Consider the following 20,335-nt stretch of genomic DNA (forward strand, 5'->3'; position numbering starts at 1 on the left):
GCGTAAAAGTGTAGAAAATACCGAAAAATGACATTAAAATTTTACACTTTTGTAGTTATTAGTCTTTTCCAACAGTATCTAACATTCTGAAAGTAATAGATAGCTTTTTGGCTTCCAAGCAATTATTAAAGTCTTTGAAAGCAATAAGTATTCTTGGAAGCAGTATTCCGCCTATCCCAGTAGGTCAAAACCTTTAACAACAGTGTTTAGCGTTCTGGAAGCAATAGGTATTTTTTTTGAAAACAGAATCTAATCTTTTCCAACTAAGTTGTGGTCTTTTTCTGTAATATCTAGCATTTTAGAAGCAGTAGGTAACTTTTTGAAATATTATTTTCTCTTTCCAAGCAGTTTTTAGTCTTTTTCTAGCAGTATTTAATCTTCTGATAGCAATAATTAATCTTTTGCTAACAGTATCTAGCTTTCCACAAGCAATTAGTAGTCTTTCCAACAATATTTAACATTCTGAAAGTAGTTAATAGTCCTTTGGAAACAGTATTTTGTCTTTCCAAGCAGATAATAGTTTTTCCCAGCAATATTAAGGCTTCTCCAAGCAGGTCCTAATCTTTTCTAGTAGTATATAGCGCTCTGAAAGCAGTAAGTAGTCTTATAGAAGCAGTATCTCGTCTTTCCAATCATTTTTAGTTGTTTGTTAGCACTATTTAATCTTCTACAAGCAGATTGTAATCTTTTCTACCAGTTTTTTTGGAAAGTATATCTCTTCTTTCCAAGTAGTTATTAGTCTTTTCCAGTAGTGTTGTAACGCAATAAAACTATGTGTTTTTTTTTAGAAGATGGATGTTTTTTATTTTAGTCTCTACCGGTTTCTGCTAGTTGCAATCATCTTCAGGAGCTAGCCACGTCAATAAATAATATTCCCAGACATAATCTTTTTTGTATGTAATGGTATTGTCACTTTTTATTATGTTTCTAACCTCAAAAAGAACACACATGGCTAAAACAATAATGGCCGAACTAAATTAACAACATTAAAGAATCGACAACAAAATAAGGCATCTAGAAGAAACAAAATAATAAAAAAAAAAATTACAATACCATTACATACAAAAAAGATTATGTCTTTGAGAATATTATTTATTGACGTGGTTAGCTCCTGAAGATGATTGCAACTAGCAATTGAAACCGGTAGAGCCTAAAACAAAAAAAAAAACATCTTCTAAAAAAAAGACACCGTTTTATTGCGTTACAACAAAATATTGAGATGGAAAGAGACAATTACAATAATTTTTTCCAGTAGTATTTAGCATTCTGGCAGCATTACATAGCTTTTTGGAAAGCATATCTCTTTTCAAAATAGTTATTAAAGTCTTTGAAACCAATAAGTAGTCTTGGAAGCAGTATTCCGCCTATCCAAGTAGGTCAAAACCTTTAACAACAGTGTTTAGCGTTCTGGAAGCAATAGGTATTATTTTGAAAACAGTATCTAGTTTTTTCCAAGTAAGTTGTCGTCTTTTTCTGCAGTATGTAGCATTATAGAAGCAGTAGGTAACTTTTTGAAATAGTATTTTCTCTTTCCAAGCAGTTTTTAGTCTTTTACTAGCAGTATTTAATCTTCTAATAGCAATAATTAGTCTTTTGCAAACAGTACCTAGCATTCAGGAACCAATAAGGTAAAGAGGTTTAGGTTATCTTTAGTTTATAAATGGTAAACAACGACATTTTAGTCGTTGTGCGTCGAAAACCTAAGAAACAACCGTATTTCACCCGAAAATATGCGTTTTAATCAAATGAGTAATATAGTAGGTGATTTACCGTGAATTTCACTTAAGATCCAATATACCAACATGTACTTCCATAGAAACCAGGGAGTACTTACTTACTTTGTCCTACGTAAAATGCAACATGTTAATGGTGTGAAAGGATGCCAGAAACGTATTAGGAGCTGCAAACTGGAAAAAAGCATCAAAATACAGAGATGGATGGAAGAAGAAAATTGAGGAGGCCAAGGCTCGAATGCGGCTGTAGCGCCATTGGATGGATCCAGGACGATCGCCGATATTCAAAACGAATAGAAACGCAAAGAAGAAGATCTGTGATGACATGAACTGATTAAAATCGGATGTTGGAACAAGAGGATGTCCGACGTAGAATTGGCGTCATGGACATAATAGCAGGAATCGCGGAGCTAAAGTTGCAATAGGTGGATACGTACAAAAATAACAAAGGGCACCACAGGCAGACCTACAACAAGATGAAAAACGACACTCAAGGTACAGGACAGACAAGCATGGAAACATATCAAAGAGACTTTTGTCCAGGAGTAGACAACTAGTGGCTAAAGAGAAAATACACATTGAAAAAGTGACTTAGAATAGTAGAAAAACAGTAAATCTGGCAACATTGCGAATGGCAAGTCTGGAATCTCCGTATCGTAGTGCACATATTTCACTTTGTACAAGATGTCCCATATAAGCGGCAAAGTACATAAATGGCATTAATGAGCCGCGATAAACAGTTCTTGCTTAGACAAAACTTGTAAGAAATTTACCACACAATAAACGGAAAATATTTTTATACATACAGGATGTTCCATAACGATGTAACGAAATAAACATACGTTATTTTAAATGGAATGATATAGTTTTTATTGCGAATTCTGATTCTACACACAAAAATATGTTGACTTTGATAAGATATGTTGATACCTAATGCTTTTATTTTTTGAGTTATTTTAAATAAAAACTGCAAGCAGCAACTGTCACAAATTTTAACATTCTAGCTCGATCAGTTGCTATGTTATGGAACACCCGGTATGAATAAAAATATTTTCCGTTTATTGTATGGTAAATTTCCTACATCTTTTGTCCAACTGTGTATCTCGGCTTAATGCCATTTATGTACTTTGCCGCTTACGTGGGACACCCCGTATAACCTACTTTCACCACCAATTAGATAGTACCATAATCGATTTTTGGCAAAAAGAACTGCAGAATATCTTCTTTATTGACACAATAAACGTCATTCGTCAACTGATAGTGTTACTATGAGGATTTTGTGGCAAACATTTTACAAAAGATTGTTATGAATGTAACAATATTGTGCAAAAAGATGCTAAGAGACCTGCATCTTAGTTGTTGGCAGATTCCAATAAAAAGACAGTTCGATAGCATTTGATTGGACAGCTCCCTTGGCTTTTCTTCAGATTGAAGACACCCGTATCCAGGGCAGGAGGGCAGGCGGGGCTACTGCCCTATTCCTTTCGCTTTCTATCTGAACTGATCATAATCTTTTTTGTGTTCCTGGTAATTTATTACTTTTGCTCCACGACTATATTCTTCTTTTCTTAGCATTTCTTTTACAGTGTTATCATGAGTGATCGTCATAAAACTCCTCAAGTTTTTGCTAGTTGATCCCAGAAGAGAAAATTGCAAGGAGAACGAAACAAGAAAAGTGAAGAAAATGTAGCTAAAATACCCAAATTCCGCAAGATCCTGAAAAAACAGCAAGAGATTCAACAGTAGATGGAGATGGCGTCGATAGTAGTCAAGATAATCCAGCTGTTGCATCAAGAATCTTCAAAAACTTGTAGTCACAATCAATAGGAAGTAGATTTTTGTGGTTTAAGAAATGACATTGGTCTTTTGACGTCATAACAGAAGGAGTGATCAAATATTGGCGAAAAATTCTTAGAATTGTCGTCAGGACAATTAAATTCATTGCTGAACGTGGATGAGCCTTCTGAGGAGACGATGAAATTGTTGGATCACCGAGAAATGGCAATTTTCTGAGTATCTTGGCAACTCATTGCCTTACGTCAATTATCTTTCCTCTACGATTTGCGAAGAACTGATAAGTTCCATGGGTGATCAAGTACTCAATGAAATCGTAGCAAGGATTAAAAAATCAAAGTACTATTCGGTTTCAGTGGACTCTACTCCCGACGAATCTCATATCGATCAACTTACTATAGTTGTTCGTTATATTGAAGGAACGATTTCTTACTTTCTTACCAAACTACGGCCATACTGTCAATCGTACGACAATGCTGCAAATATGAATGGAAAATGCAAAGTGATGCAAGCTCTTATTTTGCAGAAAAATCATGTATCAGCGTTTCTACCATGTTGCGGTCACTCACTCAACTTATGTAGTTAGAAAGGCAGCTGCTAACTCTTGTGCACCAGCACTTTAATTCTGCCTGTTCGTTCGAGATTTGGATTTCTTAACCCCTAGAGGAGATGGACGCTGCAAATTTGTGTGCTGCCGTAGAGGATTTGGTAAAAATTAACAAAGACGATTTAGAACCAAGCCTTGGTAAAGAGTTGGTTCAATTTGTATCTTTGATAGACTTACACAAAAAAGACTATGAAAAAGACTAATATAAGGAACTCTTTTACTATCGCAAATACTCATTTTAAACTGTGGTCATCTATTTGGCACATTTAGAGCTGTCAGTACTTTCTACCATACAAGAAAGAATCTGTATAAAATAGGACATAATCCACACTGTAGAGTTTTTAGAAGAATGAAAATGAGGAAAGTGACAGTGAAGTAGTAGAAATAGGTGGCAAAGGGTCCAGCAAGAAGAACAAGGCAGAAACTGATAGAAAATGGAGAAAATGGAAAAAACAGACTGAAATTCCAGGATACCATTATCCAGAGGGAATAATTGGTGATACTTTATTAATCAACTGTGTGAAATATATAACCTTTCAAAGTAATTTTTATGCCACCCAAAGGAATAAAATGCTAAATTTGAAAGAAGATATTGGCATAAATTTCTTAATGAGTTATCACAGTTTGCCAAGCTATAAACTCTTCTGGAGTAATGCTGAAGACTTGGATATACCACTTGTCATACGAACAATGACCCGCAACAGGTTTCAGGAGATTTTATCATGTCTGTATGTTAACTATACAAGATCCGCCCGTATTTTGAAACACTTAACGGTCAGTTTTCCAGTTATTATCATGGCACTACGCAGTTGGCTGTGGATGAATCCATGATAATCTTCAAAGGGGGTCAAGTACGAAACAATTCAATCTCATGAAGCCCATAAAAAGGGGTTATAAGCTCTGGTGCTTAGCAAATAAGAAAGGTACATAAAGAAATTTGATGTGTATGAAGGAAAATCTGCTGAAACTGAAGAAAAATTTCAAACTTATGTATATTAAGACTTTTCATCTTAATTTTTGATGTGTTATCTGCCCTAGAAGTCTGTCAGCGGTTTTTTGAATCACCCTGTGTAATCTGCATCTTTTTTGACACTTTTCGGTTATACGAAAATGTAAGTTTTATTTCAACATCCTTTTTCTCAACATTTTTCCAATCCAACCCAACAATTATTATACATCATCTTAAAGAGAAAGCTTTGAGCTTTAATTTAGAACAACTCTTATTCCTTAATTTCAATAAATACGGCTTCCAAGAATTTTTAAATTAGCATCTTTTTTTGACAATTTTAGGTTATACGAAAATGTAAGTTTTATTTCAACATTCTTTTTCTCAACATTTTTCCAATCCAACCCAACAATTATTATACATCATCTTAAAGAGAAAGCTTTGAGCTTTAATTTAGAACAAGTCTTATTCCTTAATTTCAATAAATACGGCTTCCAAGAATTTTTAAATTAGCATCTTTTTTTGACACTTAGGTTATACGAAAATGTAAGTTTTATTTCAACATTCTTTTTCTCAACAATATTCCAATCCAACCCAACAATTATTATACATCGTCTTAAATAGAAAGCTTTGAGCTTTAATTTAGAACAAGTCTTATTCCTTAATTTCAATAAATACGGCTTCCAAGAATTTTTAAATTAGCATCTTTTTTTGACACTTAGGTTATACGAAAATGTAAGTTTTATTTCAACATTCTCTTTCTCAACAATTTTCCAATCCAACCCAACAATTATTATACATCATCTTAAAGAGAAAGCTTTGAGCTTTAATTTAGAACAAGTCTTATTCCTTAATTTCGATAAATACGGTTTCCAAGAATTTTTAAATTAGCATCTTTTTTTGACACTTTTAGGGAATACGAAAATGTAAGTTTTACTTCAACATTCCTTTTCTCAACATTTTTCCAATCCAACCCAACAATTATTATACATCATCTTAAAGAGAAAGCTTTGAGCTTTAATTTAGAACAAGTCTTATTCCTTAATTTCAATAAATACGGCTTCCAAGAATTTTTAAATTAGCATCTTTTTTTGACACTTTTAGGTTATACGAAAATGTAACTTTTATTTCAACATTCTTTTTCTCAACATTTTTCCAATCCAACCCAACAATTATTATACATCATTTTAAAGGGAAAGCTTTGAGCTTTAATTTAGAACAAGTCTTATTCCTTAATTCCAATAAATACGGCTTCCAAGAATTTTTAAATTAGCATCTTTTTTTGACACTTTTAGGTTATACGAAAATGTAACTTTTATTTCAACATTCTTTTTCTCAACATTTTTCCAATCCAACCCAACAATTGTTATACATCATTTTAAAGAGAAAGCTTTGAGCTTTAATTTAGAACAAGTCTTATTCCTTAATTTCAATAAATACGGCTTCCAAGAATTTTTAAATTAGCATCTTTTTTTGACACTTTTAGGTTATACAAAAATGTAAGTTTTATTTCAACATTCTTTTTCTCAATATTTTTCCAATCCAACCCAACAATTATTATACATCATTTTAAAGGGAAAGCTTTGAGCTTTAATTTAGAACAAGTCTTATTCCTTAATTCCAATAAATACGGCTTCCAAGAATTTTTAAATTAGCATCTTTTTTTGACACTTTTAGGTTATACGAAAATGTAACTTTTATTTCAACATTCTTTTTCTCAACATTTTTCCAATCCAACCCAACAATTGTTATACATCATTTTAAAGAGAAAGCTTTGAGCTTTAATTTAGAACAAGTCTTATTCCTTAATTTCAATAAATACGGCTTCCAAGAATTTTTAAATTAGCATCTTTTTTTGACACTTTTAGGTTATACAAAAATGTAAGTTTTATTTCAACATTCTTTTTCTCAATATTTTTCCAATCCAACCCAACAATTGTTATACATCATTTTAAAGAGAAAGCTTTGAGATTTAATTTAGAACAAGTCTTATTCCTTAATTTCAATAAATACAGCTTCCAAGAATTTTTAAATTAGCATCTTTTTTTAACATTTATAGGTTATCCGAAAATGTAAGTTTTATTTCAACATTCTTTTTCTTAATATTTTTCCAATCCAACCCATCAATTATTATACATCATTTTAAAGAGAAAGCTTTGAGCTTTAATCTAGAACAAGTCTTATTCCTTAATTTCAATAAATACGGCTTCCAGGGATTTCTAAATTAGCATCTTTTATGACACTTATATTATGCGAAAATGTTAGTTTTTGCTCAATATGTTTTTTCTCAATATTCTATCAGATTTTCGTCGTTTTGTAGCTACAGGTCTGATAAATAAATATTAAAATTTACTGCGTCCACGAAAATGTCGTGGCGCGAGTTCAAAAGAAAGAGGAAGTTATGAAAATTTTTCTACCAAAGCTAGACCTCACTCAAAATGTATACTTGCAATGTTTATTTATGTTCTAATGAAAAAAAGCACTCTTTTCTGAGTATCATAATGTGATTTAGCTAAAGCAAGTGTTAGTTATTTTCTAAAGTAATAGAAAATCTATTATTTTTATATTAGTAATAAACGTTTCTGTATTTTGCAACATCACTAAAATAAATTTTAATGTTTGACGATACTTGAAAGATTGCATACTGAGTGTATTAATTCTGTCACAAAGTTTCAACATTTTTGACTTCTTGGGGCACAAAGGGTTAAACTGTTAACTAAAATTTCAACTAAAGCGACTTTACTTTTCCGAATTAAAATCATCTCATCATTACCAAAGTACACCGGGAAGTAATTTTTTATTAATCATTAATAACGGTGGGTTGCCATTTTCACAAAAACTGAAATAGGTTATTTTAATGGTAATAGATTATAACAGATGGCGCTAATGCAAAGAAAAAAAGTTAGGCGCGAAAATCGTTTGTTAAATTTTGAATAAACAGGTCACGCTAGTAGGTAATTTAAAATCAAAAGAAATTAAGAATCATAATCGGATTTTTATTAAAGTTACCGTGAGGTTAAGAACCGACCTTTAAAGGTTAAAACTTTCGTAACGAAACGCTAACATTTTACCTAAAATTTTGGATTTTATACGAATTTTTAAAACTTGTGTGTGTTTAATGTGTAACGACCCCATTGTCCAAAATATTTTCAGTCCATACGTATAAAATAGTGGTTTTGATCGGAAATTAAAAACCTATTAGTACTCCACCATTCACAGGAATTAGTATCTCTTTTAGATATTAGATACTGCAGATAATAATCAAGTTCAACCCCAATAGGACTTTTTTCATTGAATACAACTTTATTTATCATCAGTAGGGCTCGGATTTTATGCAAAATGCATCTTCTTTATTTTCTGGAATATTTTTTTCAAAAATCTCAATCAATCTATAACAACAATGCCTAAAGTGTCTTATGTCCCAGTGGATAAAAAGTTATCCCGAACTAAAATTAAATAATTAGGAATTATTTCGTATACTTAACTTGTGCCAAAGATGTAAGTAATTTTTTAAAAAATTTGTCAACGTTTTAGCCAACGATTCAAGTTAAAAATTAGAATTTTCAGAGGAGTTGCCAATGGTTTGTTCCGAAATTGTATTTCTCATAGACTTTTACACTAGGAGTTAAAAAAATGGAAAACTGTTAAATTAAAACTAAATAAAACTATATTAAATTTGATGTCCCATCTTCTTGGAATATGTTTTTACATATGTTTCTAGACAATCGACAATAAAAAAATACGAATCTGTTTTATAGTCTCAGAATTAAATTTTCATCTGTTAGAGTATCTATGACTAACTCCTTTAATTATTCTTTTTTAAGATAACGTGACAGAGGAAGAAAATAAATAGAAAAATATGTGAAAAGTGCAAAACATATACAAAAATATGATAGAAATAGATTGATAACAACTATGAAAAAGGTATTTTTTTTTTTTGCATATTTTGAATAAAAAGCTTGCATATTTATGCGCATATTTCCTATAATTTGACTGCATAAAAATCCGAGCTCTAATCATCAGCAACCTCATTGTAACAATCCCAATACGATATATAAAATCTCTTGTTGCAGTTTCGTCTAGTTTTCTTCTTTTCATTACATTCAGTCATCACATTCATTACTAACAGAACTATCGCTGTTATGACTGTCGATTATTAATTAAAGTATCCTCTTTTTAATGCAACAACCCGTTTTGAAAAATCACTCTTAGTTCTTGAGAAATAAATTTTTGAAATAATCGACTATTTTTTGGAATTTTGCAATTTTCGCCGATTAAGTTTTAAAAATTCGTATAAAATCGATTTTTTGGAATATAAGTATGAAAATTTGCCAAAATGTTAATAAAAGTGTCCTCTTTCCAATGAACAAACCCGTTTTGAAAAATAACTTTTCGTTTTTGAGAAAACAATATTTGAAGTTTTGATAAAATTTTCGATGTTGCAATTTTCAAAATTCGCTATAAAATTAATTTCTTTAAGGATCCTTGTGGAAACATCACCAATTATTAATTAAAATATCCTCTTTTTAATGCAACAAGCCGTTTTGAAAAATCACTCTTAGTTCTTGAGAAATAAATTTTTTAAATAATCGACTATTTTTTGGAATTTTGCAATTTTCGCCGATTAAGTTTTAAAAATTCGTATAAAATCGATTTTTTGGAATATAAGTATGAAAATTTGCCAAAATGTTAATAAAAGTGTCCTCTTTCCAATGAACCAACACGTTTTGAAAAATAACTTTTCGTTTTTGAGAAAACAATACTTGAAGTTTTGATAAAATTTTCAATGTTGCAATTTTCAAAATTCGCTATAAAATTAATTTCTTTAAGAATCCCTGTGGAAATATCACCAATTATTAATTATAGTATCGTCTTTTTATAGCAAAAAGCTGTTTTGAAAAATCACTTTTAGTCCTTAAGAAATAAATTTTTGAAATGATCGAAATTTTTTCGTATTTTGCAATATTCGCTGATTAAGTTTTAAAAATTCGTATAAAATCGATTTTTTGGAATATAAGTATGAAAATTTCCCAAAATGTTAATAAAGGTGTCCTCTTTCCAATGAACCAACACGTTTTGAAAAATAACTTTTCGTTTTTAAGAAAACAATACTTGAAGTTTTGATAAAATTTTTGATGTTGCAATTTTCATCGATAACTTTCAAAATTCGCTATAAAATTAATTTCATGAGGGATCCTTGTGGAAATATCACCAAATATTAATTAAAGTATCTTCTTTTTAATGCAAAAACCCGTTTTGAAAAATCACTTTTAGTTCTTGAGAAATAAATTTTTGAAATAATCAACAATTTTTTCGAATTTTGTAATTTTCGCCGATTAAGTTTTAAAAATTCGTATAAAATCGATTTTTTGGAATATAAGTATGAAAATTTTCCAAAATGTTAATAAAAGTGTCCTCTTTCCAATGAACCAACACGTTTTGAAAATTAACTTTTCCTTTTTGAGAAAATAATATTTGAAGTTTTGATAAAATTTTCGATGTTGCAATTTTCAAAATTCGCTATAAAATTAATTTCTTTAAGGATCCCTGTGGAAATATCACCAATTATTAATTAAAATATCCTCTTTTTAATGCAACAAGCCGTTTTGAAAAATCACTCTTAGTTCTTGAGAAATAAATTTTTGAAATAATCGACAATTTTTTCGAATTTTGCAATATTCGCCGATTAAGTTTTAAAAATTCGTATAAAATCGATTTTTTGGAATATAAGTATGCAAATTTCCCAAAATGTTAATAAAAGTGTCCTCTTTCCAATGAACCAACACGTTTTGAAAAATAACTTTTCGTTTTTGAGAAAACAATATTTGAAGTTTTGATCAAATTTTCGATGTTGCAATTTTCATCGATAACTTTCAAAATTCGCTATAAAATTAATTTCTTGAGGGATCCTTGTGGAAATATCACCAAGTATTAATTAAAGTATCTTCTTTTTAATGCAACAAGCCGTTTTGAAAAATCACTTTTAGTTCTTGAGAAATAAATTTTTGAAATAATCGACAATTTTTTCGCATTTTCTAATTTTCGCCGATTAAGATTTAAAAATTCGTATAAAATCGATTTTTTGGAATATAAGTATGAAAATTTCCCAAAATGTTAATAAAAGTGTCCTCTTTCCAATGAACCAACACGTTTTGAAAAATAACTTTTCGTTTTTGAGAAAATAATATTTGATGTTTTGATAAAATTTTCGATGTTGCAATTTTCAAAATTCGCTATAAAATTAATTTCTTTAAGGATCCTTGTGGAAATATCACCAATTATTAATTAAAATATCCTCTTTTTAATGCAAAAAGCCGTTTTGAAAAATCACTCTTAGTTCTTGAGAAATAAATTTTTGAAATAATCGATTTTTTTTTGGAATTTTGCAATTTTCGCCGATTAAGTTTTAAAAATTCGTATAAAATCGATTTTTTGGAATATAAGTATGAAAATTTGCCAAAATGTTAATAAAAGTGTCCTCTTTCCAATGAACCAACACGTTTTGAAAAATAACTTTTCGTTTTTGAGAAAACAATACTTGAAGTTTTGATAAAATTTTCGATGTTGCAATTTTCATCGATAATTTTAAAATTCGCTATAAAATTAATTTCTTGAAGGATCCTTGTGGAAATATCAACAAGTATTAATTAAAATATAATCTTTTTAATGCAAAAAGCTGTTTTGAAAAGAAGTACACAATATGGACCAACAATATTTGCAAAATGTCTTTTTAAAACATACTTAATCCAAACCTTAGTTTTTTTATCATAGAATTCTAATTCCATCAAAAACTTTTGAACCATTAACCAAAATTTGAATTAAAGCAATTTTAAATCTAAACACATTTATCATTAGAGTACGCGTGGAAGTAATTTCTTATTAATCATTTATAACGGTGGGTCATCATATTACACAAAAACTAAAATGGGTTATTTTAGTGGTAATAGATTATAACAGTTGGCGCTAATGTAGAAAAAAAAATTAAGCGTGTAAATTGTTTGTTAAATTTTGAATAAACAGGTGGCGCTAATAAATAATTTAAAATTTAAAATCAAAAGAAATGAAGAATCATAATCGGATGTTTACTAAAGCTACCGTGAGGTTAAGAAACGGCCTTTAAAGGTTAAAACTTTCGCAACGAAACGCTTTGAAACTGGCTCATTTATATGGTGTCCTTCAGACCCAGAAGAATCCAAGTCCTTGGCCGTTGTAGTTAGATTTTACCGCTACACCACCAGATGATGTACCTCCATCTCGGAGTGACTTAACTGATTCTTATACCGTTCGGATAATAGACGCTATTTATTATCAGAATTGCCATTGAAATTGATTAAGATTGAAAATAGACGATTTAATCGTCGAAGTAATGATATCGTTAAAATAAATTAAAATTTTACCTAAAATTTTGGACTTTTATCGAATTTTTTCCTCTTCCAATCCTTTTCTGTTGCATCTTTAGAGTTTCACTAAAACACGAACGAAATTTTCTCGAAAACTTGTTAGTTTTGTGAATTTTGCTTAATCTTAACGTGAGCATAATCCTTATTTTAATATGTCTAATAATGTATTTCTCGCGTTTTTTATTTCTGTGGCTTAAACCTTCCTTTTTGCAATGATTCGTTTGGAAGCTAAAGTATTTATTCGTTGTTGCGTAAATTGGATTGTTGTAAACGCTTAAATAACTGCTTTTATTGTCTTCTGAGGAACACTCGTAAATTGTGTCTTCGTGTAAATTCGTTTTTGAATTTAGGGTGTTGTATAAGGTGATGTTTTGGCTTGAGATGTTGATTTTTTTTGGTTGTTTTTGATTTATTTTGGTCCAAATTTCTTTAAAAAAATTTCCGTTTGTTTCTAATACAACATTTTTGGTTTGGGTATTTTGAAATTGTAAAATTGGGAAATTCGATCTATAATTTTCATTGATTTTTTCGAATATATCGTCTCGATTTGAATCTTTTTCATCTCCATTCGAAATCAAATCATCTAAATCATCGGTACACACCGAGCTTGTTTCATGATGCTTCATTCCTAACATTAACATATGAGATCGATTATGAATCCAACCTTTACTCACTGTCCATTGATTCAACCAATCTGGTTTAGGATTAGGTGGTTCTTTTTTGGGAGTCCAAGAACCACGCTTTTTTAAACAACACAAAACCCACAAAAAATCCATTTCAACCGCGCATTTTCGAGTATTTTTACACACTGGAAATAGAATTACAATGCAATACAGGATGTTCTTTCACGTTATGGTTGGGTATTTAGATTTTTAACAATGCCACGTTCAGTGAAGCGTCAAAAAGAGGTTCTAAATAAATAAAAAAAAATTTTAAATGTAAAAAAGCTCAAAACAACCTTGAACCTAATTTCTTCTAAAGATTACAACTTAACCGCAAAATTTCTCTTACTTAAGAGTTGAGTAAAAAAAAGTTAATTGATTATAATTAACTTGTTTTGAATTGTTATGAAAATCTTGGCACTGACCTAGATGTATTAACTCGATAACAACTTCGTTTTATTTGAGTTCCTTTCGCTTTAGTGAAATTGAAGAAAGTCATCTTTATTGTGATAAAAAAAGGATTTTGTTGACACTAATACAATTTTCATTAATTCATTAACAACATTTAAATTAAAAACACAACTTGCCAATAAAGCTATAATCAAAAATTAAGTTATGATGAATTCATTTTTGGCTCTCCAAGATTGGAAAAGTGCCCTCTTTCCAATGAACCAACCCGTTTTGAAAAATAACTTTTAGTTTTTGAGAAAACAATATTTGAAGTTTTGATAAAATTTTCAATGTTACAATTTTCATCGATAATTTTCAAAATTCGCTATAAAATTAATTCCTTGAAGGATGCTTGTGGAAATATCACCAATTATTAATTAAAGTATCCTCTTTTTAATGCAACAAGCCGTTTTGAAAAATCGCTTTTAGTTTTTGAAAAATAAATTTTTGAAATGATCGAGAATTTTTTCGAATTTTGCAATTTTCGCCGATTAAGTTTCAAAAATTCGTATAAAATTCATTTCTTGGAATATGAGTATGAAAATTTCCCAAAATGTTAATAAAAGTGCCCTCTTTCCAATGAACCAACCCGTTTTGAAAAATAACTTTTAGTTTTTGAGAAAACAATATTTGAAGTTTTGATAAAATTTTCGATGTTGTAATTTTCATCGATAATTTTCAAAATTCGTTATAAAATTAATTTCTTGAAGGATACTTGTGGAAATATCATCAATTATTAATTAAAGTATCCTCTTTTTAATGCAGAAAGCCGTTTTGAAAAATCGCTTTTAGTTCTTGAGAAATAAATTTTTGAAATGATCGAAATTTTTTCGTATTTTGCAATATTCGCTGATTAAGTTTTAAAAATTCGTATAAAATCGATTTTTTGGAATATAAGTATGAAAATTTCCCAAAATGTTAATGAAAGTGTCCTCTTTCCAATGAACCAACCCGTTTTGAAAAATAGCTTTTAGTTTTTGAGAAAACAATATTTGAAGTTTTGATAAAATTTTCGATGTTGCAATTTTCATCGATAATTTTCAAAATCGCTATAAAATTAATTTCTTGAAGAATTCTTGTGGAAATATCACCAAGTATTAATTAAAGTATCCTCTTTTTAATGCAAAAAGCCGTTTTGAAAAGTGACGTTTAGTACTTGAGAAATAAATTTTTGAAATAATCGACTATTTTTTCCAATTTTGCAATTTTCGCCGATTAAACTTTAATAATTCGTATAAAATCGATTTCTTGGCATTTTAAAAAAGTCTTCTCAAGACATTCGCACGGATCATGCGTGATTCGTGTTCTTCCGTAAATAAGTGATCTAGTTTTAGTGCTACAACCAAATATTTTGTTTTTGAACATACCTTATCTACTCCCCTAACTCAGGGACTGTGAATGGAATCAATGACATCGAAAGGATCAGAGGCTTCGGCCTCTAAATCCGACCAGGACGGTGAGTCTAGTAGTGGTAACACACGGATCGTCCGTTTAAAAAACAAAACACTAGCGGTAGTGACTCCACTTTCAAAATTCCAAAACTACCAAAAAATACGGGCACTCCGCAAACACCGAACTCGGATAAACGCCCTCTACGTGCATCAACCACAAACCAGTTCACCGAACGGCCTCTCAAATATCAACAAAAAACCAAAACATACAATAACGTATTTTTCGTAAAACCATCTGTCTCACTGAGCAGAATCGAATTGTCCGAAATTTGGACAAAACACTCGTTTAACCCTCGCGACGTAATTATTAAAACACAGCAGGGTTTCATAATTAAATCCGACAATAATAAAACACAGCAAATCACTTATCTAACTCTCCTAAAAGACCAAAACATAATCGCAGAGTTCTCTGAAGCAAAGAATCTCATTCCTTCTACTAAAAAAATACCTTCGGCCTCGTATTCGGCCGTCATCACATCCGTAGATCTGTAAATTGGAGACCAAGAAATTAGCGACGAGCTGAATTCACAGAAACTATCGCATAGATTCTGCAAAAGAATAATTTCAAAAGCCACTAACAATCCAACCTATAAGATTAGAATAATCACAGGATGCGTTGATTCGTACCAAAGGCTACTCCAAGAGGGTTTTTTTTATAAAAACTGTCATTTCCCAGTTTACGAGAGCCGTCCTCCACCACCAATTCCAATTCCATGCAGTAAATGCCGATCCACGGCTCCCAAACCATGATTTTGCAAGATCAGCAATGACTGAGATAAAGTTACTGTATGCAACATTAACAGCTATGTCCCAAAAAAAAACACCTAATCGGAAACTATATTTCTGTAAACCGCATTCACGGTGCGATGTTCGTTGAAACTAAAGCCAAATCGCTAATTAACTTCAGGGATTGGACAATGATCCAAGAATTGGGAAATATTGTGAACAGGGGTGTCAGAGGCGGAGCGGTGGTTATGGGCGATCCTGCGTTACAAATTGGAAAAGCTAATCCTCCCAGAATAAATTCTCCATTAAACAACGCCCTCCATTTTACTTTTATGATTGGCACAGAAAGAATACATATATTGTTGGTTTATATACATCCTTTTAGCAACATAGAAGAAACAATATTTAACATGGCTGCACGGTACGACAATTGTCTAATAATCGGTGACTTTAACCCAAACCTAGCCAAAAACAGACACATCAATCAATTTGTGAATATGTCAAATTTTGTGCGCGTCGCAACACCTCCGACGTTTGTCATGGCAAATAATCCCAACTCCAAGCCTGATTTAATCTTCTGCACAAGCAACATAAGACCGCTCATAACGTCTGTTAATGTCATTCCTGATCTGTGCTCTGACCATCTGGATCTTGTGATCTGCATTAATACAACCACTCGAATACCTAAAGTAGCTCCTACTCTGATCAAAAACTATAAACTTTGTAATACGGAAAGAGTGAACGCAGGAATAAAGGAATATGTGAGATCTAACCCTGTTATCACACCCGAGTCTATCGCAACCTTTAATAAACGCTTGCTTAATTTGGTGGATGAAGCGAGCCCTTCTTACAACAAGAAACATTACAATTTCCCTCTGCCACCATTTATTCTCCGTTTAATTAAAGAAAAGAGACGACTCTACCGCGATTTCAGATCCTATGAGGAGCCTGCTCTGAAAAGAATGTTCAATGAGCTTAATAAAAATATCCGAAAGCTAGTGCAGCAATTCAGAAGTGAAAAATATATTGAGGTCTGTGATAAAATCAACAGAAGCAAGGGTAAAAACTACTGGCAAGAAGTCCGCTAACTTTCGAAGTACCAAAAGTCCCCAGAAACCCAGGAGCTTATTGACCCTACGGATGACTGCTCACACTCTAGCCCGGAAAAAAACGTAAACATCCACGCTGAATACCTTGAGAGGGTGTTTTCCTTCAGCAATGAGGCCCTGTTCTGCTCTCACAACAAAAACATAATAGACAATTGGTACCAACACGCCTTTCTCAATTCGTCCGAAACGCCTCAAGATGCTCTCATGCAGGAAGAAGAATACTTCACACTTCTTAACAGAGGAACCAACACAGCCCCTGGATACGACAACATCTCAAGGGAAATCTTGAGATCTCATCCCTTGGCAGTGCTTGTCTCAAACTTCCAAGTAGCACGTTTCCAAAAACAACAATCCGCCGCAGTCTTCCTGGATGTTCGGAAGGCATTCGACTCCATATGGCACAGAGGTCTACTGTACAAGCTAGCTATGTTGAAAATCCCATCTTATCTTCTTAACCTGCTAAAAGAATTTCTTTCAGACTGCTCCTCATTGGTTAAAGTGAAGAACTACTACTCTCACAGTTTCACCGCTCAACAAGGTCTCCCTCAAGGCTCTCCCATCTCGCCAGCACTGTACAACGTCTACTGCCATGACATCTACAACAACAACCCAGACGTCTTCGATCCGATGTCTTACGCCCTACTCTATGCCGATGATACTACTGTCGTCGCACATGATGTAGACATTCCATCATCAATCCTAAGGCTGCAGACGCTCATCCAAAACATAGAGGAATGGTACCGAAAATGGCGTATCCTGATAAATCCTTCCAAAACCCAATTCTTCATCCCCTTCCTCCCTATTCGCTCCTCCCACAATAATAATTCAATCTTCTCCTATCACAGCATCATCAACTTGTAACTACCTCGGCATTACCTTGGATAGAACCCTTAAATTCTCTACCCACGCCATCAAGGTAAAAATGAAAGTCAAAAACTGCGCCAAACACTTCCGCTCACTCTCATATAGAGGCCGAGGGATATCCACTAAATGCGCTACTCACATATACACCTCAATATGCCGACCTATTATCGAATATGCCTCATTAATCATGACTGAAGCGCCCAGAGTATCACAGTACCATCTGGAAGTAGCAGAGAGAGCAGCCCTGAGAATTATCACTCGCATTAAACACCCTCACAACTCACTTTTCAACCCTTCCAACGAACTCCTGTACGACCTTACAAAGATTTCTCCTATAAACTCCCGTCTACAATCCTTATCCCTTAAAGCAACTATGAACTTCCCCAAAAACGGCCTAAAAAATTTCATCATCACTCCCCTCTCCCTTAGCCACTGTCCCATAACACGGCTCACACTGCTTAAAAAAATAAGGCCCAACTGAGAAGACCTAAATACAACCAAACCGAATGTCACGGGCAGGAAGACTAAGGTCTATAGCCCTTTTGGACTCTTTTTTTTATATTTGTTTTATATATGTATTTCTTTTCGTATTTGTTATTATTTTTATATAAGTCCAAATAAATATTCTTTTCTTCTTCTTCGATTTCTTAGAATATGAGTATGAAAATTTCCCAAAGTGTTAATAGAAGTGCCCCCTTTCCAATGAACCAACCCATTTTGAAAAATAACTTTTAGTTTTTGAAAAAACAATATTTGAAGTTTTGATAAAATTTTCGACGTTGCAATTTTCATCGATAATTTTCAAAATTCGCTATAAAATTTATTTCTTGAAGGATGCTTGTGGAAATATCACCAACTATTAATTAAAGTATCCTCTTTTTAATGCAACAAGCCGTTTTGAAAAATCGCTTTTGGTTCTTGAGAAATAACTTTTTGAAATAAACGACTATTTTTTCCAATTTTGCAATTTTCGCCGATTAAACTTTAATAATTCATATAAAATCGATTTCTTGGATTATAAGTATGAAAATTTCCCAAAGAGTTAATAAAAGTGCCCTCTTTCCAATGAACCAACCCGTTTTGAAAAATAGCTTTTAGTTTTTGAGAAAACAATATTTGAAGTTTTGATAAAATTTTCGACATTGCAATTTTCATCGATAGTTTTCAAATTTCGCTATAAAATTAATTTCTTGAAGGATCCTTGTGGAAATATTATCAATTATTAATTAAAGTATTCTCTTTTTAATGCAAAAAGCCGTTTTGAAAAATCGCTTTTAGTTCTTAAGAAATAAATTTTTGAAATGATCGAGAATTTTTTCGAATTTTGCAATTTTCGCCGATTAAGTTTCAAAAATTCATATAAAATTCATTTCTTGGAATATGAGTATGAAAATTTCCCAAAATGTTAGTAAAAGTGTCCTCTTTCCAATGAACCAACCCGTTTTGAAAAATAACTTTTAGTTTTTGAGAAAACAATATTTGAAGTTTTGATAAAATTTTCGATGTTGCAATTTTCATTGATAATTTTCAAAATTCGTTATAAAATTAATTTCTTGAACGATACTTGTGGAAATATCATCAATTATTAATTAAAGTATCCTCTTTTTAATGCAAAAAGCCGTTTTGAAAAATCGCTTTTAGTTCTTGAGAAATAGATTTTTGACATAATCGACTATTTTTTCCAATTTTGCAATTTTCGCCGATTAAACTTTAATAATTCGTATAAAATCGATTTCTTGGAATATGAATATGAAAATTTCCCAAAGTGTTAATAAAAGTACCCTCATTCCAATGAACCAACCCGTTTTGAAAAATAGCTTTTAGTTTTTGAGAGAACAATATTTGAAGTTTTGATCAAATTTTCGATTTCGCAATTTTCATCGATAATTTTTAAAATTCGCTGTAAAATTAATTTCTTGAAGAATCCTTGTGGAAATATCACCAATTATCAATTAAAGTATCCTCTTTTTAGTGCAACAAGCTGTTTTGAAAAATCGCTTTTAGTTCTTGAGAAATAAATTTTTGAAATAATCGACAATTTTTTCGAATTTTGCAATTTTCGCCGATTAAACTTTAATAATTCGTATAAAATCGATGTCTTATAATATGAGTATGAAAATTTCCCAAAGTGTTAATAAAAGTGTCCTCTTTCCAATGAACCAATACGTTTTGAAAATTAACTCTTAGTTTTTGAAAAAACCATATTTGAAGTTTTGATAAAATTTTCAAAATTATTAAATCACCAAAGATTATTTATGGAGTTAAATCAAACCTGGAAATTGGGTTAACTCGAAGTTAAAGCACGAAAACTGATTTATGAATGTAAATAGATTCATTCATGTTGAATAATTTCGCAGTCTTAACTCCATCCTATTTCTTAATCGAATGACCTCTTGTTTCATTACCACACAAAAATTTGCTAATAGTCTAAAAACTAAATTCACTCATATCGAAACGTTTCGATATGACGGCTGCCTAAAAATTTTCTACTAGCATATTATTTACGACTGCTCAAAGATGAAAAGTTAAATTCTTCCAATAACGCAACGTAGTCAACACTTCGCTCCGGATACTGCCCAACTGTTGAACCTCT

General features: G+C 31.5%; 1 protein-coding gene across 2 annotated transcripts in view; it reads right to left on the reverse strand.

The window, feature by feature from the left end:
- Window positions 1-20,335, reverse strand: part of LOC111423108 (inversin-B-like) — a 106,330-nt gene that overhangs the window by 78,733 nt on the left and 7,262 nt on the right. Inside the window, exon 1 of one of the 2 annotated variants that reach the window (XM_071195714.1) lies at window positions 12,478-13,284. The exons of the other annotated variant lie outside the window; for it this stretch is intronic. Within the exon in view, the coding sequence (XP_071051815.1) occupies window positions 12,478-13,256 (779 nt within the window). The 5' untranslated portion in view covers window positions 13,257-13,284. Of the gene's footprint in view, window positions 1-12,477; window positions 13,285-20,335 lie in introns of those variants that run through there. 2 annotated transcript variants of the gene reach the window in all.

The sequence above is a fragment of the Onthophagus taurus genome, chromosome 5 (genome assembly GCF_036711975.1).
Source record: "Onthophagus taurus isolate NC chromosome 5, IU_Otau_3.0, whole genome shotgun sequence".
Lineage (NCBI taxonomy): Eukaryota > Metazoa > Arthropoda > Insecta > Coleoptera > Scarabaeidae > Onthophagus > Onthophagus taurus.